The 24,939-nt window shown below is 33.4% G+C and overlaps 4 protein-coding genes across 6 annotated transcripts in view; 3 read left to right on the plus strand and 1 right to left on the minus strand.

Moving 5' to 3' along the window:
- LOC102589408 (serine/threonine-protein kinase EDR1-like) overlaps window positions 1–3,712 on the plus strand; it is a 34,339-nt gene extending 30,627 nt beyond the window's left edge. For both annotated transcript variants that reach the window (XM_006362345.2, XM_006362344.2), the window contains 3 exons: window positions 2,840–3,128; window positions 3,239–3,311; window positions 3,504–3,712. In XM_006362345.2, the coding sequence (XP_006362407.1) occupies window positions 2,840–3,128; window positions 3,239–3,311; window positions 3,504–3,589 (448 nt within the window). In that variant the 3' untranslated portion in view covers window positions 3,590–3,712. The remainder of the gene's footprint in view (window positions 1–2,839; window positions 3,129–3,238; window positions 3,312–3,503) is intronic.
- A 696-nt stretch (window positions 3,713–4,408) lies between these two features.
- Window positions 4,409–7,857, minus strand: LOC102589960 (uncharacterized). 2 transcript variants are annotated; one of them, XR_368508.2, is made up of 7 exons: window positions 7,684–7,857; window positions 7,536–7,602; window positions 7,313–7,420; window positions 7,132–7,230; window positions 6,189–6,314; window positions 5,094–5,250; window positions 4,882–4,969 (listed from the first exon to the last, which is right to left on the minus strand). XR_368508.2 is itself a non-coding variant. In XM_006362346.2 (6 exons), exons 1-6 carry the CDS (start codon window positions 7,711–7,713, stop codon window positions 4,824–4,826), a joined length of 576 nt encoding a protein of 191 aa, XP_006362408.1. In that variant the 5' UTR covers window positions 7,714–7,838; the 3' UTR covers window positions 4,409–4,823. The 2 variants fall into 2 exon arrangements, 1 of the variants encoding a protein (XP_006362408.1); XM_006362346.2 differs by lacking the exon at window positions 5,094–5,250 and having other exon boundaries at window positions 4,409–4,969; window positions 7,684–7,838.
- A 5,805-nt stretch (window positions 7,858–13,662) lies between these two features.
- Window positions 13,663–14,734, plus strand: LOC102590379 (uncharacterized). The gene has a single exon (XM_006362347.2). It carries the CDS (start codon window positions 13,934–13,936, stop codon window positions 14,510–14,512), a length of 579 nt encoding a protein of 192 aa, XP_006362409.1. The 5' UTR covers window positions 13,663–13,933; the 3' UTR covers window positions 14,513–14,734.
- A 5,496-nt stretch (window positions 14,735–20,230) lies between these two features.
- Window positions 20,231–24,102, plus strand: LOC102590724 (trihelix transcription factor ASIL2-like). Its single transcript, XM_006362348.2, has 2 exons — window positions 20,231–21,573; window positions 23,772–24,102. Exons 1-2 carry the CDS (start codon window positions 20,736–20,738, stop codon window positions 23,783–23,785), a joined length of 852 nt encoding a protein of 283 aa, XP_006362410.1. The 5' UTR covers window positions 20,231–20,735; the 3' UTR covers window positions 23,786–24,102.
- Window positions 24,103–24,939: the final 837 nt, after the last annotated feature.

Raw genomic sequence — 24,939 nt, forward strand, 5'->3', positions numbered from 1 at the left:
TCGTCAAGGACCAATTAATGAGTGTAGAATTTCTAATATTCCGGATCCAAAACATTTCTCTTAGATTGACAACTTGATATGTTTCCTATCATGGAATGGGCTCAAGCAACTCGTGTTTGAACTTCCAAAGGGTGAAAAGTACAAATTGCCTTCTTTAGTTTTCACATGTTTGAAGATGAGGCATTTAACTCTTCACTATTGTGTTGTCAATCCTCCACCTACCTTTCAAGCATTTAGTAAATTTCTTCGCTTGCAATTGCTTAACGTTGCTATTTCTGACAAATATCTTGAAAATTTGATCTCTCGTTGCCCAATGCTTGAGGACATGGACCTAGATATCACAGTCCCTTTGAACTTCCCAAACCAAATGTGCAAAGACTGTTTCAAACCATAGCGTGACTTACGTAATCGACTTACAAGACTACTAAACACTCCCGAGCAACAAAATTAGGTGGTTTAGTATACTTGTATTTCGATTACGTAAGTCACTGCACGCTTGGTTTGGGAAGTTCAACACTGTAATTTTATTATTGGTATTATGCATCAAATTGAGTATTTCATGAGAAGCACATTGAGATTGATTGACATTATGCATCAAATCTAGTATTTCATAAGAAGACTAACCACATTGAGATTGACTGTCAATTTTGTGAAGTCGATTGATCAACTTTCAAATATCTCACCAAGCTCTTCATCTGTCCTCGTATTAATTATATGGAGCAACCACCTAATTTTGTTGTTCAGGGAAAGTTTAGTAGCCTTGTATGTCGATTACGTAAGTCATTCTATGGTCTGAAACAATTTTTACGCGCTTGGTTTGGGAAGTTCAAAGGGTTGTGATATCCACGTCCATGTCCTCGAGCATTTGGCAACGATAGATTAAATTCTCAAGACATTTGTCAGAAATAGCAACATTAAGCAATTGCAAGTGAAGAAGCTTACTAAATGCTTGAAAGGTAGGTGGAGGATTGACAACACAATAGTGAAGAGTTAAATGCCTCATTTTCGAACATGTGAAAACTGAAGAAGGCAATATGAACTTTTCGCCCTTTGGAAGTTCAAGCAGGAGTTGCTCGATCCCATTCCGTGACAGGAATAATATCAAGCTGTCAATCTAAGAGAAATATTTTGTTCTATGCTCATTAATTGATCCTTGACGAACTGAAAACAGATGAAGGAGAATCACACCAAGCTTAGCTCTAACTTTACGGGTTGATATATCTTCCCATAGTATTTGATTTTGCCCACTTATATCGCCATTTGCTTGACAAAATACTCGTCCTACCAGCATCTCGTAGAGGCAAACACGTTAGAATGACATCAATTACATCGTCAGGAAGATTGCTGATTATATCACAAGTTCTTCTGCATGGCTCTTTCATCATATTTTGAGTTGAGATTTTTTGAGTAAAATTTGATAGTATAAATTGATCTAGATTTTTCTATCGGTTCCAAATATGACGGAAGCGCCATGCAGAAGAACTTGTGATATAATTAGCAACCTTCCTGACGATGTAATTGATGTCATTTTAATGTGTTTGCTTCTATGAGATGATGTTAGGATGATTATATTGTCAAGAAAATGGTGGTATAAGTGGGCAAAAGTTCCAAAACTAACGCTTGATCATACACTATGGGAAGATATATCAACCCGTAAAGTTAGAGCTAAGCTTGGTGTGAGTCTCCTTCATCTATTTTCACTTCGTCAAGGACCAATTAATGAGTGTAGAATTTCTAATATTCCGGATCCAAAACATTTCTCTTAGATTGACAACTTGATATGTTTCCTATCATGGAATGGGCTCAAGCAACTCGTGTTTGAACTTCCAAAGGGTGAAAAGTACAAATTGCCTTCTTTAGTTTTCACATGTTTGAAGATGAGGCATTTAACTCTTCACTATTGTGTTGTCAATCCTCCACCTACCTTTCAAGCATTTAGTATGCTTGTAATTGCTTAATGATGCTATTTCTGACAAATATCTTGAGAATTTGATCTCTCGTTGCCCAATGCTTGAGGACATGGACCTGGATATCGCAGACCCTTTGAACTTACCAAACCAAGTGTGCAAAGACTGTTTTAGACCATAGCGTGACTTACGTAATCGACATACAAGACTACTAAACACTCCCGAGCAACAAAATTAGGTGGTTTAGTATCCTTGTATGTCGATTACGTAAGTCACTGCACGCTTGGTTTGGGAAGTTCAACACTGTAATTTTATTATTGCCATTATGCATCAAATTGAGTATTTCATGAGAAGCACATTGAGATTGATTGACATTATGCATCAAATCTAGTATTTCTTGAGAAGACTAAGCACATTGAGTTTGACTGTCAATTTTGTGAAGTCGAGTGATCAACTTGCAAATATCTCACCAAGAGCCTCATATTTCCTCGTAGTAATTATATTTGTAACAAGCTAGATACATATGTATGCACTAGCTTGAGGGGAGTGTTAGAATAGCAATGGGTATATGCAATCCTACTTAGAATAGGAATAGTATATAGTGTCCTACTTAGAAAAGGATTGTATTGTAGAGTCCTAGTTGGAAAAGGTGTCTATAAATAGGGTCTCTCTGTAATATTGTAGAGACAACAATTCAATATTATTCTTTTTCAATATTTCTCACAATTTTGTGCTATAGTCTATGTTGCTCGGGGTCTTCAAAAATGTCGAGGGGTGCGTGTCGGATTCGCCAAAAGTAGGGTATTTTTGGAGAATCCGACACGGGTGTGGCATCGAAATTGAAGAGTCCGCGCAACTTAGGCTATAGTTCTGCTAAATCTGCTCTCTGCTTTGAATGTATCTTTAACATCTGCTTCTCTGTGATTATTTAGGGGGCTGATGTGTATACATAGGATGAAAATTGTGCATCGTGATCTGAAGAGTGGAAACTGCCTCGTAAATAAACACTCCAAAGTCAAGATCTGTGATTTTGGGCTGTCCCGATCATTGACTCCATCGCCCGTGCAAGATTCTTCCTCAGCAGGTACACCAGAATGGATGGCCCCAGAGCTTATCCGTAACGAACCTTTCACTGAAAAGTGTGATATTTTTAGTCTTGGGGTCATTATATGGGAACTGTACACACTCAAAAGACCATGGGAAGGTGTTCCACCTATCCAGGTAATTTCTACATAACCTTTCTTGTCAGCTCCACTGAAAAAACAGAAGAGAAGTACACTTCTTTTCATCTTCAAGTGCAATCTTCATATAATGGAAATTCACAAATTCAGGTTGTATATGCTGTTGCTAATGATGGAAAACGGCTAGAAATTCCTGAAGGTCCTCTAGGAAAGCTAATTGCAGGTCATTTCCATTAGAATATCTTACTCTACATTGTGGACGCGTTTCTTATATACACTGATAGTGTAAAGTAGTTTTTGTTCCCATAATTTAACAGGTTACCTGATTCTTTTGCATTATTAGTGTATAATATGTACAAACTCTATCATAGTGTGATCTACTCATTATATATATTTTTTTCGTTTTGTGTTGTAGATTGCTGGGCAGAACCAGATGAACGGCCTAGTTGTGAGGAAATTTTGTCACGGCTAGGAGAATGTAGTAGGTCTTCTGCTAATTGATTAGAGCGAGGATTAATTCTTCTATGAAAATTGTATATATTCCAGTCTTTAAACATCAATTTCCTTAAATTTTGAAGTCTATAAAAAATAATGTTACTTCTAAACTCCTTAGTTCTGGTTCTTATTCCCTTTTTCATTTTGCCACAATCTTTGCCGTGTTACTTTGTTGAAAAGGATTGTTTAGAGGATCAGTTATTACAAATAGAAATACTCACAATGTCAATTAATTGAAACTTGAAGTCCTGGGTCTTCTTTTAATGGTGTAATCATTTTCACCTCTCCTCAACACAAACCAAATATTGGTATGTATAGTTTAGTGCAGATTAGATGCGACTTCTAAAGCCTCAAGCAAACAACCCCTTAGTGCCTAGTTGAAACGGAAGGTACATCGGAAAATCTAGAGGATTGACGTTCTCCAAACCATCAAATTTTCAGAGAAGAGTTAACTTGCCATCGAAGTCTTTCTCAAGAAAAATATATCTCGGAGAAGAATGGGTAGGAGGAGGTGTAGGGTCGAGGAACACAATACAATATCCAATGTATATATGTTATCAGTTTTGCCAATAGGAACATTTCATTAATAAGGAAGTTGGCATGAGGGTCTTCAAACTAGCTACAAATACATATTTAGTATTAACACTTGCTTCAAATATTGTCACTAATACTTCAATGTAGAAACTATGGACTGGACTGCTTGTTGATTTATATTTAAGAAATAATTAAGATGATACGATCATTAATTGCCTCAGAATATTTAGCAATTGCAAAATTAACGAAATCAGATTATGTTTGAATAGGAGCCTCTTTACATATAGGATGTATGAAGAAACAAAGCCAACAAGCGTCCTTTTGCTTTTATTTATAATCTGGCTCCCAAAACATAATTAGGGAAGCCAAAAGTATTACCCCTGACAATACAAATTGTAGGACACTGCATAATGGAAACTTTGCATTGGGAATACGGATTATTTTTCCATTCTGATACCCCTGGAAGAAGTTACAACATTATAGCTAAACTCACTCGTTAGCAATGTTTAAGATCCCATTAAACAAGGGAGCTTTCACTAAACATAATCATGGCTTTCTAGTGGACTTGTTACAGCCATGCACATATTCTCTCAATTTTTTTCAGAAAAAAAAGTGCTAGCCAGCAATCTAATAAAACATCTACCTAAAGACGTTGTGGCCAACTTCTAAGAAAGTGACAGGAATCTCAGACCAGATAATAGTAGTCTCAAGACCTTATATCATATGATAAATCTTGAAATCTACTCAGCAAATTTGACTTGTAGTTCCCAACTTCAGCATCCTCACCAGACTCTAGGGTGGATTTGATGATTGATATGGCTCCAGCTTGATGTAAGACCACAGCAGCCGCATCTGCAGTATAAGAATGAGCACTAAACACTACATCCATTCAAGCAGATAATTCAAGCACAGATAACAAGTGCCTCAGCAAGGTATTCTAGTAACATCTGACACAAATAGAATATGTCAAGCTAACCTGCAGGCTAGAAAACATCAGCCCTAGGCCCTAGCAACATTTAGGGCCCGTTTGGACATGATTTCAAATACTATTGCCAAATGCCTACTATCATCAGCCAATTGGTCTTAATCTCCCGATTAGTTTCATCAGCCAAAATAGGATAAGGTAGCAAGAGCTATACGAAATAAAATAAGACGTCTTCATACATCCAAAGTTAAACATCAAGAAAAACTGAATCAAGTTGTACAGCATTCTTTTGCCTCAAGTAACAAGCCACAAGCACCAGAGAATTTCTTGTTTAAGCTGAGAACACTGGCGCCAAGGTTGACTGGGCTTCTACTAGAAAACCATGCAATTAAAGTGACTTTTTTTTTTTGGCTCAGGAAAAAAAAAGAAAAAAAGACTAGAAATATTTATCACTATGCATCACAGCAATATTTTTTTTGAGGAGAGATGCATCACAACAAAATACAGGATAGTCACAGATGTACCTATCCTAGTAGTATCCGAGGTTTGTCTGAAAAAGTAGTTCCTAATTTGTCTATCCTAAAAGTTTCACTGATAAAGGAGGCCCTGTCAAGTACACAAAATTACAGAAGACCTCTTGTCCAATTTCTTTTTGTCTATTTACATAGTGCTTCAACAGTTTGGCGGTATAATTAAAGGCATTTTAGGGAGAAACCTTTCCAAGGAAACATCAAGCATAAAATTAATTTATAGCAAAGAAGCATCTATCGTTGTGGAAATGCCCAGATATTGTTCAATCACAGAACTCTTGGGTGTAGCCAATAGTAGAAGAATTACCAAGAGGGTCAACCAGTAAGCAGACTCTTCTCTGTAACATATCTTAACAAGGTGAAGTAGGGTAACATTCTCTATCAGCTAAATGGTTTTTGTCTATTAAAATTTTGTGGCTAGATTCAGGAAGTTTGATATAACAAGGTAGTCGTCCACGCATATTCATCACTCATTATGTAGTAAAATGCATCCACAGAGTAGTGATTCAGGGGCAAAAAATGACCTGCAGGCCTCAGACGGAGGGAGGAGATTGGATTTGCAGAATCAAGGGGAAATCCTCATGGATTTAATTTGCAGATAAATTTGAGTCCTGACCTGATTTGGATATTGCAAAAAGAGCCTTCAAGGCTTCCTTCCTCGTGCGATCATCTCTGGCAGACTCTAACATGTTCAACAGATGTTGAGCCCCACCAATCTCAACTATTTTCATCCTTCTTTCGTCTAGGAAGCAAAAATGCATAGTGTAAAAGATTCACGGATAAGAATCTAAAAGTCTCATGATTACTTCAAAGAGCTGTCATGTCTTGACTACAAACTTCAAAATATTGCACTTTGAGCAAAAACTGTAAACTGTGTCGCTAATCTGTTACAAGATATCATATGGAAATTAAGCAGTGTGCATCCCTCTTAACTAGTATAATGTTTTAGATATTTAAAGACCAGAAAAATGCTATTTAAGAAATACAGCTACCTTGTTATAGTACTGAGAAAAGGAACAACAAACAAATAGAGGTTGACTATGATACTAAAATCTAAGGTACTGGAGTGGTCTCGTCTTATATTGGGACAATGAAACAAATTTCCTTATTTTGTACAACTAATCAGTGGGGAGTTCCATTAGCTTTAAGTTTCAAAGGAAGGTTATACAGTAAATAAATCATGAAGAATGGGGAATGCGTCCAGATGCAAGAGACTCAGCTCCATATAGTTATCTAGCGTGTAAATTATTATAATATAACAGACGATGCAGAGGAGGTAAGAGGTTAATGTTATCAGTTAAATTCGAATGAGCTCCTAACAACACAAAAGGGTGATCAACCTAGGTTCAATGAATTCACAACTCACAGAATTGTCACTACACTGAAAACAAAAAGTGACAGCTCCTTACTGCTCTTAAATCAAAGACATATCTGCACACATTACTAATAACATCAAAGTCATGATATTGTGCACCAAATGGCCAACATATAGTTGAACCCATTAAAGAATATATGTATACATCATTTCTCAATTTTCAAGTACTGTGACCCAAACTTACCATCTATAGCAAAACGAGCTAATCTGGACGCACCCATTCTTTTAAATAAGGGATCCTTGACTTGTAGAAGTGAAACAGACTGCTGCATCAGATTGTCTCCTATTTAAATTATGCCGACCACAAATCAGGAATCGAATATGATGTTATCAATTCAAGTATAACCATAGAAATGAGACCTTACCCATGTATGGGAAAATTTGATACCCAATAACTGTAGCAGTCCCAGCAAAAATTAATTTTAAAAGCCACCCTACTTTTATTTCAGCTTCTTGTTCTATTGACTGTTCATCTAGAAAATCACACAGAAGATCATTGTACAAATTGCAACAAACAAAACAAATAACAGCTAGAAAAACACTAAAGAAGTAACAAGATTCCAAATTCAGATTAGGTATTATCGTTACCTCTCCCAAAGCTGGAAGTAGAAAAACGTCGGGGTTGTGAATTTATAGGCGTTCTCCTCCATAAATACTGCATAAACATTATTACACAAATCCATCAGCAAATGAAAACAGATGAAAAATGAGAATTGATGATGATGGTGATCATTACAGGGCTGAATCGCGCTGCTATTGTCCGCATTCTGCAGCAGAAGAATTGTGGAACCTTGACGAAATTGGGAACTCAGAACAGCACGTTCGGAGGCCAACGACGGACTAATTATGGGCCATTTGTAATATGGACTAATTGGGCTATTGGTAGTCGGATTTGCACAAAAATAGCCACTTTTGACTCTTTTTAAGTTCGATTAAGTTGTACAAAGTCACAAGCTCAACTGAAGTGTCATGATTTCAAGTTTAACTTAAGATATCTCGTTGGATAACTCACAAACTTTATCGCATTAGTATGACTTCGTGCTTGTTCAATTTTTGGTAGAAATATGGTCATGTCTAGTGATTGGGAGATATGGCCTATTGCGGTGGAGTTGGAATTTTCAATTTTGTTTGAACTTAACAAAGAGTCATGTTGTTAATGTCAAAATTGATGATGCTATTGTCGAGTATAATGTATCTATTTTTCATTAACATTATTTTTTTTAAAAAAATAATTGGATCCCTATTAGAATTCCAAAGATGAGTATTTCTAGTAGGAATATGATCAAGTCTAGTGTTAAGAGAGATGCCTCTTGTGCGGAACTATGATTTTCAGGTTTGCTTGTGGATATAGTCTGACAAAGGCTCACATTTTGTATGTCAAAACAAACAATGTTGTTGTTGAGTACAATGTCTTTGTCCTCCATTAACGAAATCGTGCAATTTTAATAACATTTAACAAAATCCTAATTTTTTTAGTACAAGTTTTGTTTGAATGAGTGACCCCCGAAATTTCTGACGTTGTATCCCCAAGAAAAAGAAAAATAATTTTAGCCCCTTGTTAAAGGTTACCACAAAAAGAAATTCAATAGATAAACAAAGTAGCATTGATAGGGGAAAACCTGACCTACCCATTACATTACTAGGAGTGAGGGGCACATACTTATACTTTCTAACGTACGTAATTATCAGAGTAAAAGGAAAGAAAAACAAAGAGGCTTTCGTCTAATGATAAATTTACAAAAAAAAATTAGAATCTTTAGAACTAGAAGCAACCAAACAAAAGTCAAATATGAAAACCTTTCTATACTCAAATTCTAATGTTGAGCTTGTCAACTATATCATTTTAGATGGTGGTTGATCAAACCTATCAACAAAGTTCACCAACTCCTTCTCCAGAGTCTTCCATCTAATAATTTTAGCCTAACTCTTTCGTTTTGGCTTTTCGTGACAATGTAGTCTATGGTTCAAAATTGAGGAGGGGTAAAGATTTGTATTTTAAAAGCAAAGTTGCAAGATTATAATTTTTACCGTTTCTTAAACGTATATTTCACATATCTATGTGGAGGTTATATACAGTTTTAAACAACTTATTTACTATTGTGTATACACCTACTTTGCAAGATAATTGGAAGGAAATCAATTGATTCCCAAGTAAAATTACTTAATCCTATAAGAAACTACTACTTGTGAATATTATAATCTTTAGCTTACTAATAGAATAATAATCAGTTGTCGTTTTAATAAGTTGTTATGGATGACCTCAATTTGATAAACACATGTACGTGCATCTAATTGTGTTATTTTGTTTCAATATGGTAGTAATACACATAGTTCAATGTGCAATTAAAGTCGGGGAGCACGAGAAAGATATATTGTTTTGTTGCAAAAATAGGGTTCTTATTAATTCTCATGAAAAATATATCAATAAAATATTTATACCCATGTCCAATTTTCACTGCTCATTAAAAAATAAGTGTTCCCTTCAACTGACTGAAAACTTTTTTTAGGACTCGAGCCTAAGATATCTTAAGAGAACTTTTTTTGTCCCACTTGGAACCCTAACCCTCAGTGGTGATACCCATATCATTAACGATGTTTTAGCTTGTGTATTTCTTCATATTTTAAATCTCCTTAATAAAAATTTTGGTCCCACCATTAATATTGCATGCATTGGATTTGGACGGTTGACTGCTCTACCATTGAGCTATTGAGGAACAACAAGAGGTTCAATCTCTACAATCCTTTTCCTTCTTCTTCTTATTGGATATCTCATTCATACACATCTTCTCTTTGTAACCTAGGCCTCTAGTTATAAGTTCCCGACATAGTTCGAAAAGGTAAAATCTATCTATGATTGAGTTGCGAAAACTTCTGGATAGGTATCCTACATCTTAATCGAATTATTTTAACTTTTAAGTTATTAATTCCTTTTGTAATGAGTAATTATATGTGGTTATCTTCAGTGGCGGAGCCAGAAATTTTAATAAGGGGGTTCAAAATCTGAGAAGTAAACATACGAACTAGTGGAAGGGGGTTCGACATCTATTATACATACCTAAAAAATAATTTTAACCATATAGAAATAGTAATATTTTTCGCTGAGGGAGTTCAGATGAACCCCTCATTATATGCGCCTCTGCCCCTGGTTATCTTTTAGATGATATGACAATGTAAAAGAAAAGTTAAGTTGTTAAGGGGTTAATGTCTGGTTGTGAGATGGAATATGTTGAGATATTTCATAGAATTATTTTATCTCACTTTCTAAATGAAACAACTTATATTATTATTCTATCTTTATACTAAAATGGTGGAGTAAAATAATCTTTAAATTAACTATTACCCATTATATATCAATACAGAATAAAATAGTTCTTTGAGATATTTCGAGATTATTATCATTATATCCCACCATCTAAACTACCCCTAGTGTATATAAAAGTTAAATTCAAACAAAGCTTTTGGGTGATCCCCACTAATGCATTAGTTGAATTAAAAAGGTAGTTTGAGTGTAAAATTCTCAAATATATTCTCCTTAATCTTTCACCCATTAAATAAAGAGATGTTGATAGGTACAATACAGATATATGGATCAGTCATCTTCATCAACAGCATCTAGAGTTGTTGAAGTACCAATTTATTCTGATTATCAATTAGTATATATGTTTTTTCACATGGTATATCTATTTTTTTCTGGTTTTTAGTAAAGACATTATTTTAGCAAGTGACTTTTAGTTTGATAGGTCTTGAGAGAAAATGTTCCTAAAAATAATAAAAAGTTCAACTATCAAAGCTTGTTTACTTGTGTCACGTCTTCTATGCATAAAGTTGTACTACGTTAAGAGCTGTTCAATTACTATACCCCAAGAATCATTTTTATTACACCATATTTAACTGATTACAGGTTGTTATTCAATTTTCTAAATTATTATATTAGAGTTGAAATAGAAATGTTCCTATCATTGTGTGTAGACTTGATTTTATAGTACAACATTATTTATATTATCGCTGCGCAGAAAAATTCTTTCATTTATATATCTCATGCATAGTTCTAAGATGAGGGAGTCTCGAAATTCAAGAATGTGACTTAGTGGTTAATGAAAGTGAGTTAAGAATTATGAGATATTATGTTTAAATCTCAACAAAAGCAAAAGTACCTATTAGATAATTTAATTTTCTCATTTGTTCAAATTTTGTTGGTAGGACGTAGCAAGTATAATCCCGATTCAAAATGCTAGGTAGGTATATATAGTCATGGGCTTGAATAATAGGAAATTGCATTATGGCCAATATACAAAACAATCTTCTAATAAGATGGATCCAAACCTATGATATTCTTGATTGTGTATATTATATTATATGATATATAATAATAATAATAATAAAAAAAAAAAAAGGATGAAGAAATTAAAAGAGAGAGAAAATCCAACAGAAACAAATAGAATTTTGTGTGAGAGAGAGATGGAAGAGAAGTTCCAGACCAAGTATATGGAAAGTGAGAAGTTGATAAATATGTCAGAAGGGTAATAAAATTCCCTTTTTGTTACTTGTTCAAAGAAGATGATTGGCAAATTAGAATTATGGTAGAAAAGAGTTCCTATCCACACTAGTGTCCAATTATTGAAAGCTATCAGACAACCCATGATCCATCTCAAACTCAAATTCCCTTTTTTTATTACTCCTAAATCACCTTTAATAATAGAGTACTATATATAAGTTCAACACTATTTTTATAAAATAGTTTACACTATCAGGTTATATAAAAGTTAACTATACATAAATTGATTGATATGTTATAATAAGTAAAATTATATTGATAGCGTAAAATTTCTTTCTAACAATAGGTTAGTATTAATCACTAAATCAATTAAAAATCACAAATCTAAGGACTAAGTCCTAGATTTTATCAAGAGGATTGATACATGCCTTAAAGTAAGATACCCCCTTCTCTAACCCCCACCCCCCTCCCTAGACCCACATATGGACCCTTTTCTCCATCCTCTCACATGTAGTCCACTAACATCCATATCTGAACCATTTAATGACTGGGCCATAACTTTGATGGGACAACCAAAATTAACCAAGCAATAACTCAAATTGATTTATAAGGTATATATAAGCTATCTATAGTTTTAAAGTACCTTTACATGTGTTTTTTACCTTGTTGCTCTAAGCAAAGCTTCATTTTTTGGCCCCCTAAGTAAATCAATGTCATGGTCCATTATTATATGACAATGTTTTGCACATCAAATCAATCATGTTACAACTTTTTTTCACTTTGGATATATAGATCAGATTGAACCACTTTCTTTTGTGTCATGATGTTGGATTTGAATATACTATAACTACTATTGAAAAACATATAGTACAATTGGATTTGGAATCATAAATTCTTCAAATTTTAAAAAGGGATGAAATCTTGAAAGTCCAACTAGATTTTAGATAATTAGGATATATAGTGTGTATATCTTTTCTCTTAATTGACTATTGATATTGGGTAATGATGGAAAAAATGCACATTGGTTTTGTGGCTAGAAGTTCATGTTTCTAGGGTAAATAGGACAAGCAACTTCACATTAGTCAAAGCACTACATATATATATATCCTAAAAACATAAATCAACTATATACTTGAGATGAGTAAAAAGAGTCTATAAACACTTCACTTTCCCATGAAAACCACAAACCCACATGATTTGCTTGGGAATATTGAAAAATCACAAAAAAAAAAACTCCAATCAAAAGAAGATCTCTTTATATGTCCCATATCTCCTTATTGATTATTTTTCCACCCACTCCAACAAAATGCAAAAAAAGAAAAACAATTTCCTTTTCACTCTTAATTAAATCTAATGAGCTAGGGACCAAATGAAACCTTCTCCATATTCTAAAAACACTATTCTTCTATCACAAGTATTTCTCTTTGGCCCTTTCATGAATAAAGACCCTACACTAATTAGCCTCTTCACCTACTCTAAACCAGGAGAATTCAACCAAATGTCGATAGACAGGTGTTGAATTCTGATTCAGACACGTGGTCATAGAGCAAATGTAGTTGGCCCCACCAGTGCTGACATGTCAATTCCAATCATGTACAAACATGGGGTCATCCAAGTTTCATGCATAGGTAAGGCAGCCAACTCCCATTATTAATTGAACTCAGCAAATTAAGGGCTATTGGAGAATGGAATTGAATGGCAAAGGGCCCTGAATGATGGATACAAAAGGCAAAGTACAAAATGAGGTGCAATTATTCATGCCATTCATTTCCAACCCCCCAAACAAGTGAATTTAATTATAAAAAAATATGCAAAAGACCAAAGAAAAAACAGAGTTGAGCCAAGAATTGAAATATATGGATTCGAGATTTTAGTCCATTTAAGTTATTGAATTCAAAAATTAATATTAGTACATATTCAATAGATTTCTAAGACAAATACAAAGTTTAGATTCAGAGGCATATATATGTAGTAGAGTATTGATATAGAGTTTATCTGAACACAATACTTTCGACGCGGGGTATAATTTATGTGTAAACATATTCCACTTAAATATTAAAACAATACAATATGTATGAACCCATAACTTTAGAAATACAATAGGTTCAATTCTAATTAAGAACCATAAAGATTGAACCTATAAATCTTAAATTCTAAATCCACCTCTATTTAAATGAAAGTTATTATTAGTTGAACTTGTAACTTATATTTTAGTTCCACCCCGAAAGAAAAAGTATCCACAAAAAGAGAAGGGGGGGAAAAAGGTGGTAAGCCCCCCAAAGCATATAATAAAATCATCATTTGTAGTAACAAAAAACTATACCAAGTTGATTGATATTGATACCAATACAATATCCCTCTCCTCTCTTTACTTCTTCTTTTGCTTCTCATTATAAACACAAGAAAATAGACTTATCTTTCTCTTTCTCTTCCTCTTTTCCTTTCTCCTCCTTCTTCTTTTGGACAATAAAGATAAAAATAGATAGCCATCATGAAGAACACAATAAGATGTTGCATATCTTGCATACTACCATGTGGGGCACTTGATGTGATTCGAATAGTTCATGCTAATGGCAAAGTTGAAGAGATTAGTGGAAGTGTTAAAGCAGCTGAAATCATGAAGATTTACCCTAAACATGTTCTTAAAAAACCATCATCATCTTATTATTCCTCAGAAGGAGGAGGAGTTTGTCCGAAAATCGTCATAGTTCCTCCTGATGCTGAACTTAAACGTGGAAAGATTTATTTCCTCATGCCACTTCCTACTCCTTCAAGTGAAAAAAATCGTCCAAAATCATCATCAACAACAACAACAAGAAAGAAGAAAACAAGATCTTCATCTTCATCATCAATATCATCATCATCATCATCACAAGGTCGTCATAGTAATGCGAATAGTAATAATAGTATAAATGGTAATAGTAAAAATATGATGGTGTCTAATGATCAATATTTAAGTGAAATCTTGTCTGAGAAAGTCTCAACACAAAGAGATAGAAGAAGAGGAAGAGTTGGAGTATGGAGGCCTCATTTAGAAAGTATTTCTGAGGCTGCAATTCATGAAGCATAATTAAATCTCAATTCGAGTTTGTTATTAAATTTTTTTTGTCAAGAATTTTCTTCACTAAGGTAAATGTTCTCAAGGAAAGTTTGAAATTTTTCTTCTATTTTTTTTTTCGGTTTGTAAATACGCATAGATTGAAGAAAACAATAATATGCCCCAAAAAAGAAAGTTGTATTATTGTTTGAATTTTGCTACTTAATAATTTGATTAATTACTACTTTTTTATGAGATTAGAGCCTATGGAATAATGGAAGAAGTTTGGGATTAATTCTTTTAAAGTAAGGTCAATAGATATATCTTCAAGAAAGTCATTGTCATTGATGATCAAAATTTCCAGTACTTATTTTGGTAATGTATTCTAAAACCTATATAAAAGGGAAAAGACTATGATAAATTGACTAGCTAGCAATTGAAATTAATTAATTTATGATGAATTCTTACTTAATTTGTTTAGTTGGTTGATTTCAATTCAGGTAAAATATCTTTTGATCAAATTCAGTAACTCTAGTTTAAACTTAGTTATAATCTAACCTAATTATTCTAAAATTTAAAACTCATAAAATTCAAATTATATGTTTCAAGAAGTAGGTGATAGCAAATGCGGCGAATAACTACTTTATTTAGAAACAATTTAACTAACACATTTGATATGGTGCTTGTTTCATGGTTCTGGTTCCCCCTAATGTGTCGGCAAAAAAAAACGAAGAGTTTCTATTAGTATTTTTTTTCTTGTTTTATTTTCAAAGCAACTTATAGTACTCCATTGAAAAAGGAAGATTTATTTTTTTCCATATAAAAATATTACCCAACTTAACTAAACAAAATGCACAAGCCGCTTCATGACTAAATTATTCATCATGAAATAAAATATTACGCTTTTTAAATTAAAGTAGGCCAGGTTATAAAATCTGAAGGCTAAGTGCATCATTAGATCTAATTAAAGTAGTACAAGAAAAGAAAATCATGACTCATGAGGGATTAAAAATATACTAATTGTAATTTAATTAACTCCAGGAGAAAATGATTCTTCTTTGGATCAAATGCTTGGTTGAAAAGGCTATTAACAACTAGATTATAGGCTAGACTATCATGAACTTTTTTCCTTCTAAAATATACATTTTTTTTTCTTTATATAAATAAAATTAAAATATTATATGTTAATATAATCAAAGGGTACTTTAAGCTATAATGTTGATGGAACAATTGTCCCCACTATACTTTTTCCCAAGCATAGAATAATAATGTAGTTCTAGCTTGCATTATCATTTATGCCTAAGTGGAATGATAGAGTTTTCCTTCAAAAGTAGTTCTTTTGTTCTTTGAAGACCAGAGAGGGTGAATATATAATATTTCGTTAAGAAATTTTCACATAAATATCTTTCGAATGATCCGATAACATTAGAAGAAGAAAAAACTTAGAGGATGAATGCATTACTTTATTCCCTTTTTAATGTCATGAATAGTTGACTTCCTTAAAAGGTTTCATTAATTACCACTACTTAATTCGTAACAGGTCATATTCATCTGATAGTGAAAATGGTTGGTGATCCCATATATATAAAATTCCATATTCTGATTCATTTTTGAGTTTCTGAAACTCTCTCCACTAAATTGTGGGCCAGCAAAAAAGGTTGGCATAATAATTATTTGAAATTTTATCCATTTTGATCGATCAGTGATTAGATTTCTTGTGAGTGAGAATATTAGAATATAGAATTTTTGTCACCTCTCTCCCACCCATTTTTAGATTATTTTTTTTCTTCTATATGTATGTTTGGAGTGCGCACAGCGAAAAAATCAAGAGTTTTGATGTCAGATACTATAAAAAGAGTGAAATTATGTAAGAGGACTGAAAATTCGTGTATCACCAATTTAAATTTGGGCAAGTTATACAAAAAATAATTATATTCGCTAAATAAATATTAAAAAAATCTATATATTTGTTGGCTATTATTTTCATGATCGACTATTCATATAAAATTTTAATTTGGATCCTGACACTTGATTCATTTGTATGGGTGTTTAAGTCAATGAATCGTGAAAAATAGTTATGACTAACTATGATGAATGATGTTGGTTGAACTAATTAGATCTAATAGAGTAAAATATAAATGATAAAAAATTTATTTAGTAATAATTTGTTTTTAAAATACTCATTAATTATTTTTAATAAGATGATTTATAGTCATATAAATATTTGCAACTTATTTAAAATCATTCTTTATTTTCTACGGTTTGTATCCCATTAAATATCATTACATAAATTGCAACGGAAAAATAAGTACTCCCTCTGTCCCATTTTATGTGGTACTTTTCAGATTTCAAGATTCAAACAAGTCTATCTTTGACCGTAAGTTTTTCATAGATCTTTTAAACATTTTGAATTATCAATTATTGTGACTTATAGTACTTTTTACGTAGTTTACAAATATATAAATTTCATTTCAAAAAAATTGAAGCGCAAATTCGTGGTAAAACTTAAACTGTTTCACTCTTGAAAAATAAAAAGTATCACGTAAATTGGAGCGTAGTAATTAGTTGTGTAGTCCTCTAGCTACGTAAATTTCCATATGTTAACGAATCACGTACTGTTTATGATAACTCTTGTGTCAAAAACATGCATGTAATGTAATAATCTTATATATGGTCGAACTCGTTAAAGTAGAATACGACGAATTATGAAAACGAAATTTCTGGATAAAACTTTTTTTCTTCTTTTGGATATAGTATAACAACAATGAAAATCACAACATATAAATCATGTATATTTCCACTATATGCGACATGTATCATGGGTCAAAAGTCTACGAAAAAATCTATCAACGTGGCCATTTTTAATAACTCTAGTCTATTTTATCTTTTTCTATATGTTATATAATATATTTATATAGATTGATTATAGAAGAAGAGAAATACAAAATGAATAAGACAAGAAGATAAATTTAATAATATAAAATTAAATTAGAGCCTCTACCTGCTGGCTGCTGGGTTGGTTGTGAGGAATTAAGTCCATGTACCTTTTGCTAGGGTCGTTTCTTAATGTCTTTAATTTATTTTTCAAACATATATGTGGTCTTTTCTGATCCATTTATTATTTATCTAAAATAGTTCTTTGGTTAGTCTTGGACATTATTCGTCGAAAATTATACAAAGTACATAGATTAAAAATTATTTTTCATTTGAACATTCTTAACGGAATTTCTAATTTCGCCACTAGACTTTTATCCAAAAAAAAAATTCAGATTTAAAATAAATTTCGATATTGTCAAAGGTATATTTTTTAAGTTTATTTTTACGTATTATATAATATATTATGATTTTACATATTCAAATTTGAAGTTTTGTTGGATCAAAATATTGGTCTAATCTTTTCCTTTATTTTCTTCTACTTTTTTCCCTTTCTTCCGTATTCAATTTTATGACTTGTGTTTGTTATGCTGACCAATATCTAACCACTTAATCAAATACATGCACAAAGCCGATGTTTTGGGGTTATAGGACTAAGTTTCCGAATAATTACAACAACTAAAGATCAAAAGATATATAGAGTACAAATTAGGGACGGTTCTAGATAATTAGGTGTGACTTTTTGAAAATTCAATAACTTTTATCGACTCTATATTTATATTCAAAAATCTATTATATATACACAAATAAAGTGCCAAAGATGCATATCTAAAAAATGTGTTTATATATAGAATTTTGGTGAAACGAAAGGGGTTTATTTTGGTTTTTGAATTTTGAAAGCTTCACCTACTCCACCATATATATTAATATTATTATATATAAACTCCTAATGAGTAACTAGCATATTATAGAGAACTTGAAATATTCCTTCCACAAGACAAAAAAAAAGTTTGAGTTAGTTCCAATATATATTGCAGCCACAGGCAATGAACTTGGAGGAAAAAACGAAACATGATAATTGAGTTTCCATTGAATTTTTCTAATTAGCTAGTACTAAAATGACATTACTTTTCTCTTTTTATTTATTTAGTTAGTTATATATGTTTTCTTTGTGGGATAGAAAGAGGACTCCACGTTCTCCCATGAAACTGACCAAATACTTCCCCTCATTTTCTTTGTTAATATTCCTTTCACATATTTTTTTCTCCCTCTAAAAGGGATGGGAAAGGAGTTTTTTCATCTATTTTTGGCTTTATTTTTTGTTTAAAGTTGTACTTAAAAATGGGGAAATTAAAGGAAAATTGATTATGTAATTGCCTTAGTGACAAAATGGCTAACAATTAAAAGGGGAGAGTACCAGTCACTATAAAAATATGTTAGTAGTTGACAAGAAAGTCACACTTTCTCTTCTATATATTATTAGAGTTTTATATACATGGATGGATGCAGTATATGATTGGAACGTATTTATTGTTCCATCATAACTAAGTTTCATCGGAAACTTATGAACTTTTTAGGCGAATAATCTAAAGATCCATTTTAAGTAAATTGAAATGTAACGAGAAAACGTTGCACATTTTAAATTTCTGTAATATATAAGTTTTGTTTGTAACATTGAGAAATATATATATATATATATAAGTACTAGAGCCGGGTCTAACATTATCTGAAAAGTAAAATCTCTAGAGGGTTGTATTTGCATAAACTTTTTTTTAAATAGAGACAAAATCTTATTGGTGGCTTAAATATTTTTTTTCCTCAAAAACTTACTTAAATATACTATATTAATTTATTTTTTTACCATTTATAGCAATAACATCTTTTCACTTGATCATTTTTAATACATTTATAATACACTTATAATACAAGTTTTATTGATGAATAATACATTTATCACACATTTTAATACACTTATAATACAATGTGTCAATTTCTTACCAAACAAACCCAATATATTTTTAAATAGGTATAATACATATATATTGCATACATTATTTATTTTTAATACATATTACAGATTTATTATAATAAATAAAAAGTATTGCTAAATTCACTAATTACATATTCAAGTAATTTTTCCTTTTTACCCCATTAAAGAAAAAAGGGTCGTTTGGGTAAATAAGTCCAAGTTTTGTTTGGCAGGAATATCTCTCAAGTAGCCCAACAGAAGTGGGCCTTAGCCCACAAAGTTTTGAGCCGTCTGTTTGGGTCCGGTAAATGAAATAGCTGCTCTTATAGCCTTACTAGTTTCAAACTTTAAAAGCTGACGGAGGGGTTAGCTAATTTAAATGCAAGCTCAATGTTGCGCGAGACAAAGTGTTGGCCACATAATAACTGAGATTAAACGTGAAGAGGAGGTGCGTGGGTAATTGACTATAAAAGATTTTAGAGAGATACAAATAAATAAATAAAAATTAGGAAGAGATAATTAAAAAAACATGATATATTTTTAATTTACCGAAAAACATAATTTTAATTTAAAAAAGTATATGCGAGCGAAAAGAGAGTTGGCAACCGGCACCGCGTACTTATCAGGATTGCATTCGAGTAGCCTCGCCAGTCTAGCTTTAATTGCCAAGAAAATTAATTTTCTTTTAAAACATAATAATATTCCAGTACAGTTGAAACTTTCATCTATCAATGTCATCTAGTGAATTTGATTAAAACTAACTGTCAAGGCAATTTACTCAAAGCGGTATATGTACTTTTTTTCACAAATGCATGCCAGCTAATAAATTTCAATCTTAAAAGATTATATATACAAGTGCTCAACCTTTACAGTGCATTTTCTTATTTTTCACCTTCGGAAAATAAAATTGTTTTCGGAATAGGGATAAAATAGTAAAATAGTAGCAAGATTAACAAAAAGATTACCTGCAAAATCTGACCCAATTCAGATAACTTTGGTTTTCTCCTAAGTTGGCATCGGCCCACCCCGTTTCTCCGTTCCGTCCACATCACAAATACATATACTTTACCTGAAAATTGATTTTTTTTTTTTCAAGTAAAACAGAAAATTAACCCTGTAATCGAATCGACAATTCCAAATTCCAATTCCAATTCCAATTCCGACAACGACGTTACGTAATTGCGTAACACAAAGCCACTCCTCAATTCCGTCCTGTTGCCGTCTGTCGTAACTTCACGCGCCATTCCCGGCGACTTCACCTTTTCTTATGTCATCATCTCCGTACACTCTCCTACTCATGCGGCTCACGCGCTTTTCCAATCGCCAACCGGCGATTATCCTTTATACCCTTCCCTCTTTCTTCCTTCATTCTCCGATCAACGTTTCCTCTTCTCTTCTTCATTCTTTCCATCAATGGGTGAAATTACTGAATCCTCCACACAGGTAACCATGTCCTCAAGGCCATTACCCTTCCGTGAGGATTGTTGGAGCGAACAAGCTACATGGACCCTTGTTGATGCTTGGGGACGTCGTTATATGGAATTGAACCGTGGAAATCTCCGTCAGAAGGATTGGCAACAGGTGTCCGATTCCGTTAATGTCCTTCATGGACATTCGAAGAAGAGTCGCCGCACCGATGTTCAATGTAAGAATCGGATAGATACCTTGAAGAAGAAGTACAAAGTTGAGAAGGCGAAAATTATTGAGTCTAACGGAACCCTAACGTCATCCTGGCCCTTCTTCGAACGGCTTGATGTGTTGATCGGAAACTCCGATAAAAAAGTTACGCCGGTGATGGTGTCTCCCTTACCTTTACCGATGTCCTCTCCGCCTATGGGAGTGCCGTTGCCTTACCGGAGATCGGCGATGGTGACGCCGGTCAGTTTGCCTCAGAAGCGGCAGTTGCCGGCTTTTGATGAATCGTGTTTCAGGAGAAATTATTCGGCGGTAGCTGCTGCTGCTGCAGCAGGAGGAGGGGAAGAGGATTATGATGACGAGGAGGAGGAGGAGGATGTGGAGATGACTGAGGAGAGTTGGGAAGAGGATGGGATGAGGAGGCTGGCTAAGGCTATAGAGAGGTTTGGGGATATATATGAGAGAGTTGAAGGGATGAAACAGAGACAAATGGTGGAGCTGGAGAAGCAGAGGATGCAGTTTGCTAAGGATTTGGAGGTTCAAAGGATGCAGTTGTTTATGGATACACAAGTTCAGCTTGAAAAGATTAAGCATACTAAGCGGTCTGGCTCTGATGGTATAAAGTTTACACCTTTTGATTTCTCATGAACCTATTTTCTCCTTTTTACATTCATTGGTGTGAAAGTTCAAAACTTGTTGGCTTAGCATGCGGATATGTAATAGTGACAAGAGTGTTGGGTGTTTTAGTTTCTAAATTCCTCATCTCATTGTGATATTGTTGCTAATATTAAGTTCCTTTTGATGATTTATGTGTTGTTCATTATACAGTAGTGAATATTGTGCCTCTCAAGACCTACATATGTGTGTAATTGATTTTGAGGCAAAGATGGATGTATGCTTATGCATGATTAAACAAAATTAGAAGTGTAAAAATGGTCTTGAACCTCTATTTGAAGTTTAAATGTGCATCTAGTTGTTGTAAAGATTTTTTAGGGCATTTGATGATTTGCATGTTTATCTTGGAGCCTTGGATGTAACTCTCTTTTTCTTTATAGTTATTGTTTTTCAGTTGAGATGGGTACTCTTTTTTACTCCCTCCGTCCCAATGAAGTGTCTTACTTTCCTTTCTGGTCTGTCCCAATTAAGATCACCAGATTTAAAGGATTACACACATCTTTAATTTAAGACCACAATGTTCAAAAGTCTTCCTTTTTTTTCTTCTTAAACTCCATGCCTAGTCAAACTAAGACACTTAAATTGGGATGGACGGAGAGTACCTTTTAGCATAATTAGTTTTGGTCTCCAGTGTTGGGGTCTGAACCACTAGGATTGCATCTTCAAGTATTTAAGTAACAATGTTCTGAACTTACACCTTAGGAACAGTGTTGTAGATAGCTTTCGTGGTGTTGGAAAGCTTAAAGGCATTTTCTGCCAGTATTTTATGGACCAGTTTGTAATTGGAATGTCAGGACTATTGTTCCAAAATGATAAAATACCATCATTTGTCCAGATTATGAATGAGTTATAATTTTACGAGAACATGGCAACCTCTTATTTTTTGATTCAATACCTTCAACAGTAGTCCTTTGGTTATATGATGACCAGTAGTAGCAGATCTTTTTGCAGTCTTCACATAAAGAGGAGACCTGTTTTTCCTTTTTCCTTTAACCCATTCAAAGTGTTTCAAGAAGGATCCATTTATCCCAGTTCAAAGCGTTTGATGTTCCTTTGTGTTCTGTCTCAACTTTCATCATTATTTCTGCCTAAGGACCTATCCTAATGTCTTTGAAAGGGTTCTTTGCCTTCTGTAGCAAAAGGACCCAAATTAGGTTGGTGGGAGCTGATCGTATGCTCTTTGCTTTGATATCCATGCCAAGGAAAATTAAGAATCTTAGAACTTGTCACTTCATTAAAAAAAATCTTATTAACTTATTAAGAGATTAAGATTATACTTGCCTTTTCTCTAGAGAAAAAAAAAGATTTAAGATGCTTAATATGGGTTAGACAGTATTACATCATTACTAATGGTCGGATGATTGCTGACCTGATGCTGATTGATGATTCTCAAATTATCATAGTTTCTTTTGAATGACATACGTAGTTGCTTTGGGTTGACATGACTTCTTACCCTCAGCTGAACTTAAGGGCCTAACTCATGGAATGGTGTGAGAACCGTAGGCATGAGTTAGTTGTCTGAATCTCTATTACTTTATGAAGAGTGTCAAGGAAGTTGCTTCACTCTTTCTGAAGGGTAAGATGTGCTTACCCAACCACTAATTGTCTTTGCATTCGATGGCTTGGAGATGATAAACATTGGAATAATTTCAATCTCCCGCTCTAGGACTACATTATAGATTTTGTTGTTTCTCACAAGGATGTGGGAAATGATTTTCTTCTATAGCCTCTAACCTTGATCTTTTGATGCAAAAAGTTTGACCAGAGGCAGTTCAGTCCCTTTGGACCTTCACCAACACAAACTCATCAGTCCTGCCTTGGAACATAGATGCCCAGAACTAGGTGTTTCATGCATATGGAGATAAGAAATTTTTGTTCTTACTTCTAGACTCAAGTGCATCCTATGTCTCTGACTGAATTAGTGTGAGTTGTAGAATTCAATTAGGATTTGAGTAATGTCAAAGGGCTGCAAACAGAGCATCACATAAGGCCTCAGTGCAGATTTTTTTTGATGATACTGGTGTGTCAGGGCCAGCTTGACACACACCTCGACTATTTAGTAGTGGTTGACCAGTGAATGATTGCCTGTACTATGACTAATTTCACTGTCTAATTGCTTCTTTTTTTTTAATGTTGCAGATCTGTATAGCTAGCTCTGTGGTGAAAGAGCAATTAAAAAGAAGCAGGATTGCGAGATTATGGAGGAGTATCATGGAGCAATCCAGTCAGTGTCTCCTTAGTGTTTATCTCCAAATTCATATCTAATGATGACCCTAGTTTAACTGATTATTACTTTTTTGAGCAGGAATAGTTGGTACTTGTAGTTAACTTCCCTTTTATTTTAGTGGATCTAAAATACAGCACTAGCCCGTGTTGAAAATTTTCTGTATTGAAATGAAGGGTTACCTTTTTAGCATTTTGTTTGCTATTCCATGAATCAGATAATGGTGCATCAACAAGGTTATTGTGACAGGCATTCTCTATGAACAGCCTTCATATGGTAAAACAATTCAAATGATTTTGAAGTGGGCATTGAAGGCTTTGGCCTATTTTTTCTGGAAACTTTGTGCCTATTCAAATAGAAAATCACATTTGTTGGGGGCATTTTACTTGGCTAATCATCAAGATCTTAATGAGATTGGCATCATACATCTTTTCTTTTTAGAATTACCATGGCACTTTTCACCAGTTGTTTGATTCTTCAGAAACATTACTGGTTGTAGTCTTATAGATAATTCTTTATCGGATATAATTTCAAGGTATTGGAAGAAGTCGATGGTATGGCTCTCCCAGAGTGGCAGAAATAAAATAAACTGACTTTGATTTCCTCCATTAGTCAATGAATTTTTCCACAAGTAAGGTCTGCAAAGGATAGAACATTAGTTTAGAGTTGATATGGATGGCAACCTAAGAATGTATATTTACTAACCATATATCAACGTAACTTATATTATTTTCTCGTGACATTGAGCATGAAAGTAAAATAGTTTTTTTTTTCTTTCAAAAAAATAAAAATAAAAATAAATTAAAAGTAGATAAGCATAGTTTAAGCCTAAAATATTTCATCCGGACAATTTATGAAGCTAGGGTGGACTAAGGGGATATGCACTACAAACTTTGCTCAGTGTAGAGGAGGATTATAGTATATATTAAATTGTGTTACTATTTTAAAACAAGTAGGTGATAAATTAAAGGGAAAATTTCAATTGATTAAACATTGTCTGAAAAGCCAGTAAGAATTTTCCACCACTAATATAAGGAGACATTGTCTTTGCACTTGCTGACGTGGGACTACCATGTACGCCTA

The sequence above is a fragment of the Solanum tuberosum genome, unplaced genomic scaffold, assembly GCF_000226075.1.
Source record: "Solanum tuberosum cultivar DM 1-3 516 R44 unplaced genomic scaffold, SolTub_3.0 scf00386, whole genome shotgun sequence".
NCBI lineage: Eukaryota > Viridiplantae > Streptophyta > Magnoliopsida > Solanales > Solanaceae > Solanum > Solanum tuberosum.

Bases quoted from the DNA above. Each gene is read 5' to 3' on its own strand.
- LOC102589960 (XM_006362346.2), bottom strand. From the start codon at position 7,713: ATGCGGACAATAGCAGCGCGATTCAGCCCT. The intron at 7,603-7,683 runs GTAATGATCACC...ATGTTTATGCAG, and splicing joins TAGCAGCGCGATTCAGCCCT to TATTTATGGAGGAGAACGCC. The intron at 7,231-7,312 runs GTAAGGTCTCAT...TAATTTAAATAG, and splicing joins TCAAATTTTCCCATACATGG to GAGACAATCTGATGCAGCAG.
- LOC102590379 (XM_006362347.2), top strand. From the start codon at position 13,934: ATGAAGAACACAATAAGATGTTGCATATCTTGCATACTACCATGTGGG.
- LOC102590724 (XM_006362348.2), top strand. From the start codon at position 20,736: ATGGGTGAAATTACTGAATCCTCCACACAGGTAACCATGTCCTCAAGG.